The sequence below is a fragment of the Rhipicephalus microplus genome, chromosome 2, assembly GCF_043290135.1.
Source record: "Rhipicephalus microplus isolate Deutch F79 chromosome 2, USDA_Rmic, whole genome shotgun sequence".
Lineage (NCBI taxonomy): Eukaryota > Metazoa > Arthropoda > Arachnida > Ixodida > Ixodidae > Rhipicephalus > Rhipicephalus microplus.
Genome location: NC_134701.1, coordinates 198,281,731 through 198,304,449, shown reverse-complemented (window position 1 = coordinate 198,304,449; position 22,719 = coordinate 198,281,731). Strand labels below are relative to the sequence as shown.

The 22,719-nt window shown below is 48.4% G+C and overlaps 1 protein-coding gene across 5 annotated transcripts in view; it reads left to right on the top strand.

Moving 5' to 3' along the window:
- LOC119170503 (nuclear receptor coactivator 7-like) overlaps positions 1-22,719 on the top strand; it is a 178,464-nt gene that overhangs the window by 120,333 nt on the left and 35,412 nt on the right. For all 5 annotated transcript variants that reach the window (XM_037421692.2, XM_075887224.1, XM_075887225.1 and 2 more), the window contains exon 2: positions 1,542-1,899. In XM_037421692.2, the coding sequence (XP_037277589.2) occupies positions 1,542-1,899 (358 nt within the window). The remainder of the gene's footprint in view (positions 1-1,541; positions 1,900-22,719) is intronic.

Below are 22,719 nucleotides of genomic sequence, written 5' to 3'. Positions count from 1 at the left end.
CTTGATGGCAGTGCTAGCCGGCCGATTTCAGAGGCCGCGAAGTTCGGCGATGAGGGACACGATGTGAACTTGCGTGAAATGATCATTCACACTCGCTTCTCTATATACGTATAGACACCGAAAAGAAAGTTCACGAAGAAGTTTGGAACACTAAGGACTGCTAACAACAACGAGCGATGGTAGGCGTATTGTTAAAGAGACGGAAAGACGGTGGTATTGATTAGGCCGAATGGAAGTAGCCAACGGCGTAGTTATATAAACACGAAATGAAGACTATTTCGGCATATCACGCTACTGGGGATCGTTTGTTCTATAAAGAATTTCCTATAGGGTAGGGAAGCACAATCGAAGGCTTAAATGCATTCAAAGAACGAGATTGTATGACGTATTAAACATATTTCGCTGGCTCTCGCATGTACGATGGAGCCGACGTGAAGGAGTACTCGCACGAATTTTGAATGTTTTAGGGTTGTTGCTCTAAACAAAAAACGCTGGTTTTGAGAAACCAAAAGAGTATATTGTGGTGCCTGGGAATGCATCGCATATATTTTTAATACCGCAATCTCAGTGGAACTGTGTTGGCTGGTTGGGATAATGTCTGTTGCGGTGTGGCTGGTTTGCTGATGCTCAGTGACGAAAATTTTAATGTCAATGAAACTATTTTATTCGTATTGGCTCATTCTGATGTGTGGAGAGCGTTAACACGGCATACCAAGGAAACAAAAAAAAAATTCACAGCATATCCACGGAGTGAATGATGATGAGTGGGGTGGAGCGTCCGTCCGTCTATGTTTCGTACAGAGAGACAGACGGACGGACGGACGGACAGACAGACAGACAGACGTACGTACGCTTCACCCCATTCATCATTCTCTCCGTGGATATACGATGAATTCATTACTATATTAGCGCCGCCTTATCTCGTCAGCTACACGAAAACATTAACGCCATCGCCCCGCCGCGATGGTCTAGTGACTAAGGTACTCGGCTGCTGACCCGCAGGTCGCGGGATCGAATCCCGGCTGTGGCGGCTGCATTTTAGATGGAAGCGAAAATGCTGTAGGTTCGTGTGCTCAAATTTGGGTGCACAATAAAGAAAGCCAAGTGGTCGAAATTTCCGGAGCCCTCTACTACGGCGTCTGTCATGTGGTGGTTTTGGAACGTTAAACCCCACATATCATTCAGTCATCAATCAAACCGCCAACGTCATCTAGTGAGTTATTCTGAAAAATAACTAGATGTGGCACGGCCGGGCTAGACTGCACGTGAGCGCACAGGTGCAGTCTAGCCCGGCCGTGGAAGTGGCTACTGCTACGACATACTACTACTCTGAGAGAATGACCCACACCATAAAAAGCTTCGCCCCTAAAATGTCCCTTTCGCGATGTCTCAGAATCGTGTCAGTACACCTTTAAGTGAAGCATAAATGCAGAAAGGGCTCTGTGAGTCTTGTTATTTTTTTCCCCCGGTGTGCATTTGCGTACTGTGCACGCGGTATCAACGATTGTTTCTGACTGGCGCCCCACTCTTCTCCTGCGCAGCAACAAGACCCAGTCTGTGGACTGCAGCCACGGCTACGTGAACCCCTTGGAGCTTGTGCTGGACACGAGCAAGAAGGAGGACGCCGGGGGCCGGTCCTCCGGGGGTCCGCTCGAGCCGCTCCTGGGACCGCTGGCCGCGGCTGCAGCGACGCACCACCACCATTCTGCTTCCTTCCATGGGGGTCCTTCTTCGGCGGCTGGTCGCCGGACGGCAGCCACGTCACCCGGTGGCCGCGCGATGCCTCCGCTGCCGCCGGCGCCTCAGTCTGCGCCGCCCACCACCACATCGTCCGACGCCGGCAGGAAGCAGCTGAGCAGGACACCCACCCAGCCGCCGTCAGGCGCCATCGAATACGTGGTGAGTGCTTGCCTCCGCTCGGTAGAATGACGGCATTGCCCTTGAAGGTGGCCCCCGCCGCGTTGGTCTAGTGGCTAAGGTACTCGGCTGCTGACCCGCAAGTCGCGGGTTCGTATCCCGGCTGCAGCGGCTGCATTTCCGATGGAGGCGGAAATGTTGTAGGCCCGTGTGCTCAGATTTGGGTGCACGTTGAAGAACCCCAGGTGGTCGAAATTTCCGGAGCCCTCCACTACGGCGTCTCTCATAATCATATCGTGGTTTTGGGACGTTAAACCCCACATATCAATCAAAACCTTGAAGGTGGGGGGGAGGACACCGGTGCATTTTCATCCATACTGAGATAATGCTGTTTTCTAATGGTATTGGCAATCCTGAAAAAGCTAGCGTGGGTCATTTTGGCCAGGCACTCAATAATTTTAATTAAGCAAAAAATGACGAGTCAAAACAGAAACCGAAACAGGGAGTGCTTCTGTCGTCCATGCTGGGTATCTGATGACGTCACGAGATCCGCTTCATCCGTCCACGGCTAAAGCCCGTATACTTCGTAAAAGTACTGCCATCTGCTCTCCCCCTCGCCGCCTCCTATCCGGTGCGTTGCTTTCTTTTTTTTTTTTTTCCCTTTCGCTTGCGACAGTGGCGCCCCCTGTAACGTGCCACGAGTTTGCAGTCTGCTTTCGAGCCGGTGAGAGGAGGAAGCGGCGCAGAGCAAAAGAATGCTGTACTTTTCCGAAGGTATAGGGGCGTTAGCGACGGCTGGCCAGGGTGTAAACATAGCTGACGTGCCTCGGTCTTCTGACGCGCGAAAAGCCAGTTGGCGATGTCGTCGACGCGGAATCAAGGTGCGCCGCTCGTCTGAACTTACCGGTGACAAGTTCAGGGATGATTGCAGCTACTATCTGAGCGCGGAAGCATCGATTTCGACCCTCCGGCGCCTGAAGCATGTGGAGTGCCACGAATCGATTTCCTCGTTGCTCACTATTGTAAGACCCGACGTCAACGACTACTAACACGCTATATGGAGCTGACAAAACTGAACTATGCTCGCGTTTTCGTCACCTCGTAGGAGAAAGCGTGTGCTGCATCCGTCTGCGGGGAAAGGTGGTTTTTTTTTTTTTTTTTTTTTGAAAGAGTAGGCCCTGACGTTATATACACACTGTGGCCCGCATTTACAAGTACGATTCCAGAATCACCTACCACTTTTAAAATTCATTTTCTAAAAAAAACTAATTGACTTATGGTTTTATAATTTGGCACGTATAACCATGGTACTAATGCGAACACATGTTGAAAGTTTTATTGAAATCGGTGAATATCGAAAAAAACGCCGGAGTTCCATTTAAGTGACTTATATGCGAGGTGCCTGGAATGAGACCTCTTTTAAGCCGGAAGAAGACAGAACCTTACGTAGGATGCGCCGTGGAGAGACTGTTTCTATGTGTTTCGCGCTATACGTTTTTTTTTTCGTCAAAAAGCCGTGAACCAAGAGCCCCCAGAAATGTTCTTCTTAAGCCTCAGATGACCCGCAGGTCGCGGGTTCGAATCGCGGCTGCGGCGGCTGCATTTCCGATGGAGGCGGAAATGTTGTAGGCCCGTGTGCTCAGATTTTGGTGCACGTTAAAGAACCCCAGGTGGTCGAAATTTCCGGAGCCCTCCACTACGGCGTCTCTCATAATCATATGTTGGTTTTGGGACGTTAAACCCTACATATCAATCAATCAATCAATCATTTAAGCCTCAGATGCCCCCATGAATCGTGAAAAGCGACCGTCGGCTGCGTCGGCGTCGCATGACTTGTGTTAAAAAAAAGCTACGTCATCACCACTTGGTGTCGTCACTGACTGCCCTATTTTTGTGTCGTAATAATGACGTCATGAGATGACGTCATACGACGTCGTCGCTTGGTCAGCGGCCGATCGTGGAGGCGGAGGCACTACGAAAAGCAATGAGGTAAGCCTCTATTTCCTCTGACAGCGGAGGCAGTGCAAAGCGAAGCCACGTTTGGGTTAGCGTAAGGGGGAAAAGGGTGAATACAATCGACTTGGAAGGAAAAGATTCGGCTTCGACTTATTCTTAAGGACAGTGCGTCTTTAAGAATACATTTTTCTTGGGTCCCAGTGTCCGTGTTTGCACGTCGTGTCTAACTAGCCGAGCTTTTTTATTATTCGCCTTCCAGTCGTCGTAGGCAAATGCGCATAGTACTGTGTGCCCTATTGCTACATTTTTAAAGACGATAGTCTTTCTTGGGGACCTTCGACGCAAAAATTTTGGTCTGTCTGTCTGTACTATTGTCTGTTTGTCCGCCCTAACGGTGGATGTGTGAGTGCTTGTGTGAGTGTTTGCGAGAGTCAAAGTTGCGCTAAATTCTTACAATATAACAAATAACCAACTAGCCCGACAACCAGTTTTATTAGGTACCCTAAGCAACACCCCAAACAGCGGACATCATCCGCAGTATTATTGCTCAAGCTTCAGCGTTCATACTTGTGTGATTGTCAATTCGAAAGCAATTATTGCGCATATCTGAGGCACCATAACACGTCGATATTTTCTATGTGTGGCCTTATAAGTAACACACATAAGTACACATAAGTAACTCTAACGGCCGTATCGTTTATCACGCTGCGCTGACAGTGCAACACGATGCTCAAAAAGGCAAGTGTCTCCAACGGTTTGCTAAGAGGACGCGGTGACGGCACCTACCCGTCGCCTTGCGTTCTACATCTTATCACCTCCGAGACGGCCGTGCCCGCCGCCCGCTTCCCAAGATAACAGCTAAGTATTGCTCATGTCTCGCGTGTGACGTGACTCGATGCGCTCGTTCGCCTCCGCTGCACGCTCGAGGCACTGTAACGCAGCGCCTCCAGAATACCGTTCACAGATTTTCTTGCGCAGAACATCAAATAAACGTTCTGTTTTCTCTCTCCAGACGCAAGACTATCGTCTTTCGACGACATTTGCAGTGTAACATGCAGATATGGGGCCAATTTTTTTTTTTTTTTTGCCCTCATGTCAGGACGTTGATCCGCAAGCCAATCTGATGCGCGACAAGTGGGGACTGTTGTCCGAGCTGCCGCTAAAATTCGACCGGCCATCAAACACTAATACAAGAGAAGGACGCTGTCGGGCGGTCGTGTGCGCATCTGCTGGTCGATCAGCAAGGCCGTGTGGCGCGCGCTGCCTTCAGCACGCGCCGGCTCCCTTCAGCGCCGCCGGCGCAAACGCAAGCCGCGTTGCGTGCGAGGCCGCACAGGTGTGTGCACCTGTGACGGTTCGCATGGCACGGCCACGTTCCTGCCCGGCGCGTGCAGCTCGGCCGCCTTTGCGCATGCGCGGTTTAGAAGCGCGTGTCAACTGTGCCTGTTCATGAGCTTGTTCCGTTTGTGCATTTTCGAAAAAAAAAAAAAACAAGACGTACCTGCAACGATGGGAATTATTTTTCTCGGCGTCGCCAGATGCACCTCTTGATAACCGCGTTCCGCGTTCCAGTTTTGTTAACGAGAACTTATTACTTGATTCCTTTTGAAGCGATGCCTTTTCTATGCCTTATTGTTAAACGCAGAAAGCTACCGTTGGCTTAGCGGCGTCAGCATAACTGATGCAACACCTTCTGAAGTTCCACAAGTGCATGGTGCAAAAAAAAAAACATTTATGACGTGAACACATGACGTCCCAGGTCGCCAAAGTTTACTACGTCATAATGACGTGAAATAATGGGATATCACGTCAGCGCTGGGTCAGGTGTGTCCCGATACTGGAGGCACCGCAAGACCACGTGATGTACTGCAAAACAGTTTACTATTGCCTCCGATCCCGGAGGCAGCATACGACTACGTTGGGTGCAGAAGACTTTATCGAAAAAGGGGGGGGGGGGGGGGGGTCAGGGGATCATACCTCTTAAGGTTTCGAATTTCTCACACACAGGTGACCTCTTTATAAGACACAACGTCGTCCCGGTAAAGTCTATTTTCAACTGTAACCTATGTCGTCGGTGCAAATTTAGCGTAATGAAAAAAAAAAACAGTACTCTATAAATGCTAGTAGTATTACAGGCCACTCAAGCAAAGTTACAGGCTACGCAAGTGAACCATAATAATGGCAAATTAAAAAATGTTACACTAACTATGGTAAACAAATGCTTCGGCTCATGCTACCAGCTTTGCTTAATAGATTTGGTAAAAAGGAGCTGTTTACCATTCCAGAAACATCACTTTAAAGAATAACGTAGACTTTTCACCACAATATCCCTGCCATGAACTTGCCTCCAAACATTTCCGTCTATTTGTTTTTCGTTTTCGTTGTCTCTCACGGGAAATGTGTTTTAATGTTTATTTATAATGTTTATGCAAGCACGTTTTTTCTTTTCTTGCATGGATGATAGCCACGTGCAATATGTGTGTTTCTTTTTTCTGTTCGTTACCACGAATTCACCCTCAAGCTGATCGATCAGCTTTCTTTTTCTCTGGTCTGCCACAACGTTATTGTTGTAGATAAATCAATAAATAAAATAAAGACAAGATCTACTGACCGTGTGGCTTTCAAATACGGGACAGGTAGTAACGGAACGCTGTCGCAAAGTCGGTACAATTCCCGTTGTGGGGGACACCTGCGTTGGAGACTGGAGTGACAGCCACAGAGTTCGGTTCCCGCGATCACCACGGCCGCATTTAGACGGATACGAAATGCGAGAACGCCGATTTACTTACTTTTTTTATTTAGGTAAACATTTAAAAACCCAGGGAGTCGAAATTTAATACCTATACTCTCCCCGATACGGTGTGTCTCATCATGTCGTGGTTTGGCACGCACAGCCGCTGAAGTCTTCTTCCATATGGTTTAATGTTCTGGATGGGTGATTTTTGTCAGACCTTATGCGCATCCGGCGGGCGCCAAATGAGCCTATATGCTGTCTCTCTTGAGTCTACATGCATTGAGCCTCTGCGCGCGCGGTATACGGTTCTGTCCGCAAACACAGCAGTGTTCTCACTTCCAACTTGTTTGTATCCTCCTGTGAATAGGCCAATACCATCGGGGATTCGCGTGGCCGCTGAGCTCTTGCTTGCTGTCTGCTGTGAATGCCTAATTTGTCTCGGTCTCTAGCACATGCGGTATAGGCTTCTCTCGGCGTCTTCATCGCGGCTGGTGCATACATTACACAGGCTAAGAACGAGTGCAAGGAAGCGGCTTACATCACCGCTGACGATGCTGTTGTATATAGCGTGCGTTGCAATGCAGGCATAATGCTGCAGCTTCGTAGTAGTTGCTGCGTCTTTATACACTTCGAGGAAAAAGAAAAGAAGAGTATTGGTTTCTCGTTTCGGGGGACCCGTCAATTGCCACGCGTATGACTCTCTTCGAAAAGACGCTTTGACTCACTTTTGGGTGTCTCACGACTCTTCGAAGAGAGTGCAATCAATCTCCAAAGAGACTTCACGCGTTTCTTTAAAAGGAGTCATATGCATGCCTAGCCAGGACTCGGAAAAAAGGAGTCGTGACTTTTTTTTTTTTAAGTGAATATACGTTATTCAGCTTCTTCGTAATGCCTCCATTAGTCAAGCTCATCTTAGTATGATGTGTCGCGCAGCCAGCTTCCTGTCTCCCTATTGTTATTTTTAACGACGAAGATGTCTAGCAAATAGCTTCTTGTGCTCCAACACCGCCAGAAATGCTCCAACACCGCCAGAAAAGCCTCGGGCATAATTCTTCGTCTTCAGCGTCAACAGAGTGCGCATAATGGCTTACAAGTGTGCAGCGGGTACCACGTCTGTCACAAGAACGACGAATAATGGCGTAGTGGACGCCTCTCCGCCACACAGAATCATGATTTATATCGTAGTGGCTACCATGCAAGTGCGCTTGTAGTATAGTTGGCCCAATAAAAAAGGCCATATATATATATATATATATATATATATATATATATATATATATATATATATATATATATATATATATATATATATATATATATATATATATATATATATATATAGAAGGGCCGCTCTTCCAGCTTTGGCTGTGACTGTGCTGCGTGTTCCGGAAAGTCCTGATGGTATTTTTTTTTCTTCCTCGATGACTATTTATGTAGAAGCTTACCGGAATCGTCTCGCCGTTCCGTTCGTCGTTTTATACCTTTATTACATTCACAATTAATTTGCTTCGGATAGTAGTAATTGTAGATTTACTACAACCGATATCACTGGCCAATAATTGCGACCGCGTTGGGCTTTTTGAAGTGCGCATAAGTATATAGGCATACGGCGGCCATAGTTGGGAATCGAACCCGATCCCTTGTGCTTGGGAGTATTAAGCATTCCGTGCCGGCTATAGTGTCTCGCTTTCAATGTATCTCGATGCAGGCAGATTCAACCTTACTAGTTTATTCTGGTAATCTTGGACGCATCGTCACCCTCTATAGAGCCTAAGAAAAAAAAAATTCACAGCATATCCACGGAGTGAATGATGATGAGCGGGGCCAAGCGTCCGCCCGTGCGTCCATCTGTTCGTACATCCGTCCGTCCATCTAGCGAACACTCCAATTAACGCCATCCAGCGGACATTTCAAGGACTAAAGGAGAGGTGGCTACTATGACGACGACGCGGGACATACGACCCACGGCGTAAGGAGCTTCGCCCCTAAAGGAAAATGTTTTGCGAGTCCTCACCAACATCAACGAGGCCTCCCACTCCGTTGCACTAGGCCCATAGTCAACCATGCTGGAGAGAGCGCAGATGTATACCGCGGAACGCGATCACATCACCAGCCATAACTACATAAGGAAAGCATTTTATCGCGAAAAAAGAATTTTACCCATACCTTATCACGAGCTAAACAGAGTATAGGCAACCACCTTCCGCCTGTTACAAACAAGGACCTCCTCGCTGTATCGATACTACCAAAGTGTACCCCAAACATTTGTCCTAAGCACACTTGTAAGATCGGCAAGACCCAGGTAACTTCACTCCCGTGTATACTGTTGGATTGTAAGCCCCAATACCCGTCCATTCACACCGAGACCCTCTCGTCGAGATGGCACCGCAGCCCTGCACAGCTCCCACCTTGACGACCGATTACCCTAGGAAAAACTTCAACGTCCCCAGGTGGAAGGCTCAGCCAACACACTCGCTAGCTAGACTTCGTGCCGACCGGGCCCAGCCAACACACTCGCTCGCTGGACTTCGTGCCGACCGGTTGTGCCCCCGCGATCTCCGACGACAGCGCATCTCTGGCCGACTGGGCTCCCCCTACGCCATCTCCTGACGCCGACAAGAGCTCTCGCCGAGTGTTGCCCCATCCTCGGACTCCTGTGACCGTGTCCATCTTTCCTATCCTCTCCTTACGAGGCTCCTTATGGCGTGGCTCGTGCGTCCTGTGGCACAAGCCGCGCCCTCGGGCACATATCCGTATGTCCACATGATATGGAAAACGTAGTACGGTGTCGTTATCATGCTCTCGGTGTTGACAAAGCGCTGACAGCAGAAATGTGGTACATACTCTCGTTTAGTGCTCGGATTGTCCGCTGGATGGCGGTGCTTGTATATGATGAATATATGATAAAAGGAAGCGAGATGGCGGTACTTGAAGTGCTCAGTAGATGGACGGACGGGCGCACAGACAGACGGACGCACGAACGGGCGCACGTACGGACGGATGGACGCATGAACGGATGCACGGACGCATTGACGAACGCTTCGCCCCACTCATCATCATTCATTCCGCGGATATGCTATGATTTATTTCTCGATACTCTCGTTGACGTCGCCTATGCGGGACGGCGCCAGTCAATTTTTGCATCTGATGAAGCGTCTAAGGCTTAATACTCTTTACGTTAATTAATATTTTTTTTGTAAAAGCGCGGGACCCAAGGAGATTAACGGGTCCCTTTTAATTAGTCGTGGACTTGGCAAGCCGGGATACTTGGTGCACGAGGTCTTTTGACGATAAGACCGAATCCGAAATCGTGTGCTCTGTAACAATGTTACTTAGCCTCGCGCGGGATCACGCGGGATTGTCGTTTGTGAAGAAGTGCCAGCTCCTGGTGGGAGAAGACTGCCTGCAGTTGACGTTTTATATAATCGAAAACACGGAGCGGGAAACAGTAAACCGCCGAGGCTGTTTTCGTTTGACGCTTCGTTTTTTTTTTTTTTAAATTTTGTTTATGGGAATTATGTACGAAACGGTTTGGGCTGCTATTCACTCGCCTGTATAGTACATCCTCTCCTGCACGCACAACTAAGTTTGCTGCTCAGGGCGGCTGTTAATTAAGCTGCGCTAAGTCCATAGTATACTTACGTGATGCAAGTTCGTGACCTCGAAGCGTTATTTCCCAATTGATCCCAGTTGCACGTCAGTCAGCAGATTTGAATAACAACGCTTACCTTACGAACTATGTTGTCGTTTGACGGGTCCAAGCGATAACTATTTTGTTTATTTCTTGCTGTCACAATGGTGAAGTAAGACACGCGATTGAAGCGGACAGCCTGGCTGCTGGCATGCGGTTGCGCAATAAGGGTATGGCAAGCGCTAAAATTTGTTTCTGTGGAGATCCGATTATCTTTGTGTATGTCCATGCGTATGTTTGTGCATGTGTGTGTGCGCGAAATTGCGGAATTCGGGGGGGGGGGGGGAGGGTTATCCCTTCCTCTCCCCACGTGCTCTCCTACGCCAGTATTTACGGTGTGCACTCCATGCATGTGCAGTCGTGGGAATTGGTGACTCTCGGTTTAAAACACCGTGGTAGTGCATGCCGGCTTGTGGGCCTGGATGCAGGCGGCTTTTATAGCTAACTTCCATGCAAACCGAAGTAACAACGTGAACAGTCTTGCTCATGCGTGGAATCCAACCTCGTCTTGGTCATTTGGTAATACGTTATAGCAGATATAACGTCAACTCAACCTCCTGCCATAGCTGTTAAAACACGCTGTTTCTTCTATACGTTATGCGCCTTGACTATGGTCACGCGGACCACTCATGCATGCGCTGCCAACCTTGTTGGCTAACTGTATATATTATATACGCGCTTTTGCGACATCTCTTGAGAGTTATACAAAGAAAAAAAAGAAGATTAATAGAAACAACAGTAAAGGGTAGCACTGGCCGCGGCAAACTGCCATGCCGACGTGTCCCGGATTGCATTGTGCGTCCCCGGTCGCTCAAATACGTGATGTTGATGTCCACAAGAGTTTGTAACGGAAACTGCAGTTGCGCGACAACATGTGCGATATCGACTTGCACGCCTTTTCTCAGAAGGCGGACACGGGAAATGCTATAGACAAACATCGTGCTACCGAGAAAATGATTACACAAGTCCATTGTCGATGCGAAATGGGCGCGCGTGGCTGGGCAAGAAGAATTCGGCAGCGGTGTTAACCTTACGTGCGCGGTCGTTCGTGCATCAGCGCAACGTGTGGCTTCGCCTCGTTTACAGCGCTTCCGCTTTGTACGTGTGCAGCGATCGTGCCTGAGCGGCTTGCTGCGCATTGGCTTCATTGATTTCTTCCGATTTCGGGTCGTGTGCGGATTGCTTATAGGTGGCGTGCGCGTCGCGACTATTTTCGGATGGTATACGCCTCGAACATGCGCTCTCTCCTTTGTCCTGTATCCAGGGCATGATGACACAAGTCACGTGGGAAATGCGGGGCACGTGCCCAGTGCCTCGCAGAATTTCTTTCTTCTTCGTGGTGTTTAGTGTTATTCAGCATTGAAGAAGAATGGCGATTTGGGCTGGTAGGTTTGAATTCATGATAATAAGGGTTGCAGCGCGAGCACAAATGTGCTAGAAGAAACAGACGAAAGTCCAGGTACGGAAGGCAAAGAGGTCAGCGCTCGTGTTGTTGTCCTCTTTGCCTTCCGTACCTCGACTTTCGTCTGTTTCTTCTAGCACATTTGTGCTCGCGCTGCAACCCTTATTATCATGTTATTCAGCCTTTACGGCCATTGACTGGTAACGCTCCTGGCAAGAATGCGAGGCAGTGTCCTTGTGCTGACCAAATAACGAAAAAAAAAAGTTGTATGGTGTAAAGTTTGTTGAAGGAAATTTGGCGCATCCGTCCGTATACTTCACGTATGTACGTCCTTATTTTTGCGTGTGCGTACGCACACACAAACACACGTGTACACGCGCGCGAAGCTATAGCGACCGTTTTACTACGTCAGACCAGAGCCACCCGTCGCATGAAACTGGCACCCTATCTATAATCATCGTCAGCATTACTATCAGGCTTGCCTGGATTCATGTTTATACTCACGTGTTGTCACGGATATTTCAAATCAGTGTCGTTCATAAACAATTTCAATATTTATTGATCATAGGCGTGAAATACGTACAGGGGGTTGCCTTGACCTCTCTTTAATTTACGGTGTTAGGTGGTTAAGTCAAATGGGAGTCCTTCATGCGAAGAATCCGTTGCAGCTTTGAGATTACGAAAAAAAAGCGGCGTCTAGTAATAATTGCGGAGTAATGAAATTCTCCCGAATTCACTGGTGAGACTAATTGCGAAACGCGGAAGAGCGGAACTGCCATATATTTTTACGATACGTGGAGAATCAGTGAGCGTCGTTTTATCAACTGACTTCGTTGTGTGGGTGTGCGATTGATTGATTGATATGTGGGGTTTAACGTCGCAAAACCACCATATGATTATGAGAGACGCCGTAGTGGAGGGCTCCGGAAATTTCGACCACCTGGGGTTCCTTAACGTGCACCCAAATCTGAGCACACGGGCCTACAACATTTCCGCCTCCATCGGAAATGCAGCCGCCGCAGCCGGGATTTGAACCCGCGACCTGCGGGTCAGCAGCCGAGTACCTTAGCCACTAGACCACCACGGCGGAACTGTGTGGGTGTGCGAGTTTCTCCTGCAGTTATAGGGAGTTTTAGTACACCGGAAAAAAACATCAAACGCAAGGAGTTAGCGTTGCGTTGCGCGCTCCATGCTGAGCATGTGCAGTAGCCCGAACTCTTACGTATGAACGCTATTTCCGCCAAATAGCTTTCAACGCTAACGCACGCAAGAGATCCCGTACGTATAGGGCAAGATGGCCGTGCCTGTTGAAGCGAGAGCCGTCCAATTCGAATCTTTGTAGTCGTCAGTCTGCATTGTTCAACTCCTTCACTCCCCAAGACTGGTCGTACACTGTAAACAGAAATAAGCCGAAATGGGAGTAAATGACCTTGTCCTCTAGCGCACACCCAGATGGGAGTTTTAAAAAACCCGTCTCTGGGAGTAAAAAATTTACTCCCCATCAGAAGGGGGTTTTCGCATGGTGTCAGGGGGGTTTTTATTTACATCCATAGGGGAACTTTTTCAGGTCAGTATGGGAGTAAATTTTTTGCATCGACCGAGAAAAAAAATTACGTCAGCAGCCGTACCATGCGCAAGCGTAACTTTAATTACATTACATTTAATACGCACAACAATGATTACAGTAAACAAACATTATCACAACGTTCACGTAATATCACAACACTCGCACTCACCACAGCTTGCCACACGCAGTACACACCTACCATATAGTCACCGAGTATATATAGGCACCACATTCTGACCTCCTGTAGCCCAGGTGAAAGCCTTTTTTTTTCTAATAATTAAGCAATAAATACGCACGGCGTAAGTATGAACTTGCGGTGGTCTGATGTAAGCACTTCAACACACATGCCTTTTATCCTAATCCTGCCTAATATTTAATATTTTTTTACTATAACGAAAAAGTTTTATCAGTTGACGCTCTGTCGTACAGGCTGAATTCGCATCAGCAGTGCTGTTTGTGGACCCGTAAAATGCACTGAATCATACACAAAGTGCGCGCGGCCTTGAATGAACACATTAACGAGGCACATTCAGCAGCTCCAGCGATGAACCGAGGTAGACCGCCGCTACCGCGTTCGACGACTAGGCCTCACTCACGAGTACGGCACGGTGATTCGATGAATGACAGCTGGCGATCACAAAATGCTTGCTGATGTGCAGTTTACGTCTCGTTTTTCCCATGCACAGAAATAGGTGTCCGCTATCCACGCAGTTTAAGCTACGGAGCGATAGACTTAAACGAATGAGACGGTTCGCAGTCGCTGTTCCCGTTGCTCGCATGCATTGCATGTATAGCTCGCAGAGCTCGCCACGGCGGCCGGTGCGCAGTGCGAGCTCGATACGATGCCGGCTTGATACCGACGCCATAGCGAGGCCTTCCTACCGCTTAGATGTTGCAGCCGGTGAAATACCGGTGACACTCCGAGAAGCCACTATCGGAGGAGACGGGGCGAGCGCGTCGCCGGCGCAACTCTCAGACCGGTTGCCGGCCAGCCTGCCGTAGTCGAGCGAAGCCTACTTCGAACCGCTTCGAAGTTTTACGGTGCAATCGCTGACGATCGTACTACGCCTCGTTCGGCGCTCGCCTTGTAGTTATTCATTGACAGCTGCGGTGGCAAGGCGCAGAAGACCGTTATACATCCCAGCAGCCTTCATTTTTTGTGAAACACATTCTTTGCATCGCCGGTGGTCGGTGCTAGCTCGTAGCGCTTGCCGCGGTGGCCAGCGCACAGTGCGAGTTCGATACGATGCCGGCTTGATACCGACGGCATAGCGAGGCCTTCTTACCACTTAGATGTTACAGCCGGTGAAATACCGGTGACACTCCGAGAAGCCACTATTGGCAGAGACAGGGCGAGCGCGTCGCCGGCGCAACTCTCAGACCGGTTGCCGGCCAGCCTGCCGTAGTCGAGCGAAGCCTACTTCAGACCACTTCGAAGTTTCTGATGGTGAAACTCCAGGAGCAGCCGCTGACGATCGTAACAGCTTACTTTTGCTACCATTAATTTATTCTTCGAAGTTTTTTGTTACTCGGCCCTTTGAAGCGTGGCATTCAGGACGTTTCGTTGAGGAATCGGACCGATGTGCAGCGTGGTTTAAGGTGCGAAATATATTGAAATGTTCCCAGTAAATACCAACCGGTCGTTGCTATTCTTCGCTGCACTTATAATTTCGTTGCCTGTTGACAGATGCTTACACGGTTAGCCACACAAATCACATGTGTTTCACACCGACGTGCAAACATATGCCCGTACAGACACATATACACACACACACACACACACACACACACACGTCACGCCCAAAGAGGGTTTTTAAAGCTCCTATAGGGAGTTTGTAACCACGTGACCTGAAACTCCCTGGGGAGTTTAACAAGGTCATGTCGTTCATAAACTCTGTGATTAAGGAGGGGGCGTTTTACGATGACATGTGCCGAGTTCACTCCCTACCAGGGAGTAAATAATTGGGGCAGGGGAGTTTCGTGGGCTCATGTGCTGGAGAAACTCCCATCTCGGCTAACTTTTATTTACAATAATTGATTCGGATTTGAGTAATGAGGCTTCTCCAGCTGTATACTTCCGATAATAGAACTACGTTTTTGATATACACGCTTGATTTGGGGTGCAGAAGGCTTAAAACAAAATTGTCTACAAGGTTCGTTCATGTTTTCGCTATAAACGCAGAGATGGCGACGCTGTTCTCATTACCTAAGTTGTTTCCAAAGATAAGCCGCAATTCAAGCTGAGCCAGGTAATAGGGGTGTCGAGGAGTGAGTGCTCAATTGCGGCATATGTCGAAAGAAAACGATGCGTTTCGGACCGTCACACACAACTATACAACCAAACGCGGCACGGAGACGCAGCAATTGTGACTTCGGGTCAACTCGATTTATGGCGCACTTGAGGTTTATACAGCTCATATAGTGTTCTTATAGCTAAAAGGCGCCGGAGGCGTTTGCGTTAGCGGGAATGCCCTCTGGTGGGCTGAAAGACTACCAGTTGGCAGGCAGCGCGTTTCGTTTTTGCGTTAGCGCCGAGACGCGCGCTAACGTAAGCGTATTCCGATATACTAAAACCAGAGTCCTTCTAAAACTCTCAAATCGCCCGCACGACGCACATATTGTACGCTAGCGGGAAGAACTGCACCTCTGCAAAAAAACCTGTATGGTAGCGTTGCCTCCGGGACATCCATCGCACGACCCGCTCTCGACGGGAGACTGAGAGAGAAGGCGGGCGCGCGAGTGAGAGGGGTGCGCGCGCAGCTGCAGCGAGCGAGGAGAGCGGAGGAGCGAGCGAAGGGGGAGGGGGACTATCAGCGTCGCGTCCGTGGCTTATTCGGTAGAGCGTCACGCTGCGGCCCGCCAAGTCCTCTTTCTTTTAAAGATAGAGAGAAGACTGCGGACGCCGCCGACGGCGGTGGATGGTTTGGGCTCGCTTATAAAGTGTATTCACACTTAAAATCGTTGACTTAAACGGTGACGCCATTTTTATCATCTGCTTCTTGCGCTCGATGGCGCTGATGTAGTCGGGGGTTTGCCCAGAGAACCGGAGCCAGCCAGAGTCTCGGGGAGATGTCGAGAAGAAGAGCCCGGAGCTGTTACCGGGAACTTTTATTTACATTATTCACAGGTAGCGTGATTACACGATGGCGGCAGCATCACGGAAGCTCTCGATAGAAGCATGATGGGAGCTTGCGAGAGCGTGTCGGCGCTCGCATTTTATGTTCTGGCCTACCCAGGATTCCCTGCAGGAAAAAAAAAACGAAAACAATGGAGACCAGGAGAGTCCAATGAATTTCGCAATCTTCACCTCTGCCCCCGAAAGGTGAAACGCTGCCTCCTTCCCAACCCACGAAAGGGGGAAGAGGCACGGCCAGTTCAGCCCAGTGCGAGGGAGAAAACACTGCACACCGCGCACGACACAGCGCAGCACGAAGACGGTGAGTCCTACGTGGAAGTCAACTCTGAAGCTCGTCGCAGTGATCAGTGTGCTGTTCCAAGCAGGCCGCGGTTTGTGGAAACGGTGGCATGGCGCCACCACGGAGAATGCACTCGAACACGGATCTCAGTCGCTTGGCGTATTAGGGAGTTTTAGTGCTGGGTACCCAAGCGGCTTGCATACGCAAGACGTTGGGGCGGCGGTATTGCGCATGCGCGAAGCCCCAAACAGATGCGTCGCAAGATTGCCGGAGCGATGGGGCGATGCGTTTGTGCGCCCATAAACAACGCTGCCACCACTGGCCTCCTCGCGGAGATAAGCTGCCCCGGCGCTCATGCTGGCGCATCATGTACTGAGACGTACAGAGATAACCACCCTTTTTAAGCCGTTTTGACTGTAGTCGGTCGGGTAAGTTGAAAGGGTTCGACAAGGGGAGACGGCTGCGCCGCAAATTCCAAGTACCTCTTGCGTCTCGTCGTCGCTGGGAGCGCTGTCCCGCAACAAGCGGCGCCCTGCCAGGAAGGCCGATCATAACAGCGCTTCGGTTTCGCTGTTGGATTTGTCTGAATTTCATTACACCACAATAACTAAGGGGCTGTCTTTTCACTATCTAAAGCTGCAATGGATTTTGCGGATGAAAATCGAATTTAGGTTCTCCCGTCAAACATAACAGCGCAAGTCCACCAATAAAAAAGTTAATTTAACTTCCTTAATCACTGTCCCTAATGATATCTTCATTAAGCCGGCGCAGAAAAAGCAATTTTGAAGACGGCGAGCGAATAGCGCATTTCGTTTATTTTTCGGGGGGATTTTGAACACATTCCTTGGAAAATATTCTGTTCCAAGAAATATGTGTGTGTGTGTGTGTGTGTGTGTGTGTGTGTGTGTGTGTGTGTGTGTGTGTGTGTGTGTGTGTGTGTGTGTGTGTGTGTGTGTGTGTGTGTGTGTGTGTGTGTGTGTGTGTGTGTGTGTGTGCGTGCGCGCGAGTGAGAGGGAGAACTTTGTGGGCTTGGGGTGAGGAAGCATAAACCTCTTCCTAAATAACGAGATGGTAAATTCGAAACAATCCGGCCGGATGTCGCCGTTTCGAGAATGTATATCTAGATCGTGACCACGCACAAAAGCGGCTTGTTTTTAGACGCTGCGTTATATCTTGGGCGCGATTAATTGCGCTCATGTAAAATGGCAGTTCGATTGCTGTGAAGTCGCTACTGCGTGGTGCTTGCGTGCAATGACAACATCCTGGCCCGCCATCTCCGAGGTGTACTGCTTTCTGATGGCCAAGGCAAACTTATCCCACGTACGTGATGTTAGGTCAGGTTCTGCCTCGCAGAGCTGAGAGAGAAAGCCATTGGCGAAATATTCCTTTGAGCCTTGGGTTTGGCAGCTCATACTCCAAGGCTAGAGTAGTCTTCACCAGTAGCCGTGTTGGAGGCCAGTGAATCGATGGGTGACAGCCCCTGCTGACCGAGAGCATACTGGATCTCCTGCTCAGTATCCACATACGTCCTCATTCGGCGATTACGTATATTTGTGCCTTGGGATGGTACAAAGGGGCACCTTCCCCGCCGCCTTCCTGTCACCGCCACTGATTTGGCCTCGTAGTTGCTGGAACTATTCGCGTTCAGCAAAGTAGAGCTCCCTACTTTGGTAGACGTTTAGGTCGTAGTAGCTCAATGTCCGCGTTTGCTCGAACACATACAGGATCGAGTCATGACTCATAAGTGCATAATGCTTGCCCGTGGTAGCGTCACCTTAGTGAACACTGCACCGTAAGCGTTCGAAGTCCTTCGACCGGGTCAGGCTTTGCTGCGATACATCCCCCCGCCCGTCGTATCCGCGGCCTTGTGGGGGAAGACTGTTTGCCATCGTGCATGTGAAGCTTGCCGTAGCGGGAAGCGAGGGCTGGTCGACAGGAGGCGTTGCCCATTGTCCATTGTTCAACGCTGGCGCGCGACCGCTGTCGTCGGCGCTAGACTTGTTTGGGTGCTGCTTCGTAAGTGCAGCGAGCGTCGTGCGCGTATCCAGTTCAAGGACGGCGGTTTCGCACGCGGAGCACGCGCGCCCCTGCTCGTGTAAGAGGGGCGACGGGATGCGCATCGGTTGTGTCGGAAGCATTGCTTGTGCGAGGAGCCGCTGCACGCAAGGATCTCGGAAGAATTACAAAAAAAAAAAGCTCGGGTGGTTTGCGTTAGTTGGTTAGATAGCGTTTCCATTCGCGAACACATGTGGTTTCTGGCCCACGGTTTTTAGCTGTGAGAGAGCACATGTGAGCTAGTTCGAAAATTCGATTATCTCTCTCTCTCTTTTGCTACGAGATAACTCGCATATGTAACACTCTTTGAAAGGACGCGCAAACACCTTTTGGAGAGTCTTGCGTCCCATGAATCGCCAAGAGGTTCGTGTCTCTTTATAAAGTCGTGGTGGTAGCAGTTAAAAAAGGAAATAGGCACCTAATTTCTGCAGCCCGGTAGGGAGCACAGCGCTGTGCCTATTTATAAGGGTTGCGTGTACATCAGGCGAAGAAGGAGGAAGTGGGGACAGGTTCGTTTTCGTTGCAGCGCCCTCACTCCTATTATGTCTATGCGTGGGGCTGACTTTGCGCCCCCCCCCTCCCACTAGGGGACATGGGGTGGGTGGCGCCTCCCCCCCTCATCCGCTCGCCTATGGTCAGTGGCGGATCCAGAGGGGGGGGGGGGGTGGTAGGGGCGATCGCCCCCCTCCAAAGCAGCACCCCTCCCCCTCTCTTCAGTGCTTGCCCTTCCACCTGCTGTCACCAATCAGGACTAATGAGCGGTTACCCCTTCGAGCACACATTTACAGTATTTATGCTATGATAGAGTTTTTGTGCTAGTTAAAATAAAAAAAAGTAATGATAATGCCACCTTCTCCGGTGTTTCATTAAGCGACCCCCCCCCCTGAAATTAGTGGCTGGATCTGCCCCTGCCCGTGGTTGTATGTCAGTTATACATGTGCTAAAGAAAAAGTCGAAGGACTTCATTCTTTGGTGTTGAGGTCACCTCCTACTCGTGTATGTCACATAGTTTAATGATTGTCATGTTTTTTTATGATAAAAGTGGAGCTTAAAAGGACAAGGGATGTTCATATTCGTTTGTGCAACAAGGCACAATTTTGTCATTCTTGGATTATCGCAGGAATTGACGGCCGCTCTCGAAAATCTGAAGCGGCTCTCATTCAGGAGGCGTCTTTGTTTGTCATCTCTCCCAACACTCAAAGGAGGTGGCGCTCTGTGCATATACATAGCTGACTCGTAGTCCTTGGCCACATACACAACTGCAGTGCCAACACAGAGGACAAAAAAAAAAAAAGCGAACTCTACTGATAAACCGTAGAAGTCGCGCAGGTCAAGTGCGTCTTTCACTCTCGCTACTAGTTATCGTAGCTCGAAGTAGAAGTTGCCGTTGATTTGAGCTACTGTATCTGGAGACATTCTGTACACTCTTGTTCAGGGGATAGTGATACTCTTGGACCCAAACATGTCTTTCTGCTCACTCTGTCATTTGTTTTCAGATTCTTATCCCACAATTTGACATGTTATTTACTTGGACGAGCATTGAGCTTAATGTCACGACACTTGGTTATGCCGTGCCAAATATCTGTCAATATATGTCGAAAAAACTTTATAAACAGAAGGTATGTGCTGGAGCCCGCAGCACACATCCTCTGGTTACAAATTTCTCATTCCAAGCATTCATTTTCCCCTTGCTGCCTTTTTAATGTACGTCAAAGTGGCTTGTAGCTTTAATGGAGGCATACACTTGTGGTGATGTGTTCACCCAGCTGGACTGGGGTTCGTTTTGCACTGCTCTTTTTCGCCAGGCTGTTGAGGTCTGTGCACATGATTGGTACGTATGCGCTGAAGTTACTAATATGCTATTATCTGGTGTTGTACATGCACATAATGTTTCATACATGAAGGTAGTCATGGTGCAAATTACGTGTGAGAACAAGCAGCAAGAACAACAGGAGAGGCGACAAACAAAGCATTATTTGTCATTGTGTCATTTGCAATACAAATTCCTTCTTACATAGCCGCTCACGGTATACATAGCCGCTCACGGTATACATAGCCGCAATCCACATTCTGCATTCTTATTACTTACGGGAGCTGTACTTGGGCTTATAAACCATTTTGGTTCAATTGATTTTCACATTCTGATAGCAGAGACATCAAGCTATAGATCCATGATTGCACTAGTGTGTTTTATATACAAATGCGTGTTTTTTTTTACAATAAATCTTTTTAATTTAAATTGCTGTGACAGTAGCGCACGAATTCCATGTCAAAGATGAGTTACCTCGCCGAAGATGTAGTAACCTTGAAAAAATGAACAAAAACCTAAATTGACTTTTTATAATCTTGAGGGTGTCTGTTCTTATGGAAGTATTGGTGGAGTATTGCACTCCTTTCCCCCCTCTTTTTCTTTTAGGATCAAGGTTTTTGCATGAAATTTGAGATTTGAATCATGGAATTTCAATGGCAGTATCGAAACGAAGCGCACCAGTTTCAAAGATTGGGCAAGAAAGGCCACTCGTTCCTGTGCAAATTCCTAAAAGCAATTTACACTATGCGCAAAGAAAGTGAACCAGCTCTCATTTGCTGACTGCAAGAATGTACTATTGATTGTTGCATAAACCATATTTCTGTGAGACAGATGTGTATGTATTGTGGCACAGACAGTGCACACAGTTTGTCTCGATTAGGTGCACAAAAGATGAACATTTTTGTTCGATTTTCTGCTTGTACATAGCACTGGCTGTGCCTCGTCAATGCCAAATGCCTATGGCAATTCTGTATAGCTTCACACAACAACGGTTAGACAAGGAGAGCAGAAAGGTGGGTCTTAAAATTAATCTGCGGAAAACGAAAGTAATGAACAACAACCTCGGAAGAGAGCAGCGCTTCGAGATAGGTAATAGTGCACTTGAAGTTGTAAAAGACTATGTCTGCTTAGGACAGGTAATAACCGGGAATCGAACCACGAGACTGAAGTAACTAGAAGAATAAGAATGGGGTGGAGCACATTTGCCAAGCACTCTCAAATCATGACAGGTAAATTGCCACTATCCCTCAAGAGGAAGGTATATAACAGCTGCATCTTGCCAGTACTTAGCTACGGAACAGAAACCTGGAGACTTATAAAGAGGGTTCAGCTTAAATTGAGAACGATGCAGGGAGCAATGGAAAGAGAAACTGTAGGTGTAACCATAAGAGACAACAAGAGAACAGAGTGGATTAGGGAACAAACCGGGGTCAAGGATATCAGAGTTGAAATCAAGAAGGAGAAAGAGACATGGGCCGGGCATGTAGCACGTAGACAGGATGACCGCTGGTCATTAAGGGTAACTAACTGGATTCCTAGAGAAGGCAAGTGGGTTAGGGGGAGACAAAATTAGGTGGGCAGATGAGATTAAGAAGTTTGCGGGTATAAATTGGCAATAGCAAGTACAGGATCGAGTTGACTGACGTAACATGGGAGAGGCCTTTGTTCTGAAGTGGACATAGTTAGGCTGATGGTGATGATGATGATAATAATATACTTAAAACAGTACTATTAACATCTACCTTGCCTTTCTTCGTTATTTGTTGGTCTTGATTAAGGTTGTGTCAAAACAAAGATACAAGCTCTCAACGAAAATTCTGTCTTAGCACATAGAGAGTCGTTCTTCTCTTTGATGTCCTCTTTAATTGTTTTGGAAGGGTTGGCAGTCTTACATCACTGCAATTTAAAAAAGTGATTGTCGAGTGCACTGGTTATTTGTGCTATATTGTTACACTGTATGCATATAAATATATGCCGGCTCATTGTGCTATGATGTTCAAAGAGCTACAACATGATTAATCAGCAGAGGCACCATCCAGATGACTGAAGTTTCACTGCGGTTGGCTCTGTGACAAAATAAATATTTCTGCTCTTGAGCTGCATGTAGGAGTTGTGGGCCGTCTGCCTTACGATGCACAGTCTAGAGTGTGCTACCATTGGTTTAGACTCGTAGTCATTCACCTTTGAGGAGGAAACGGCACTGCCTTCTAACGGTACCCGAGGATAGATTC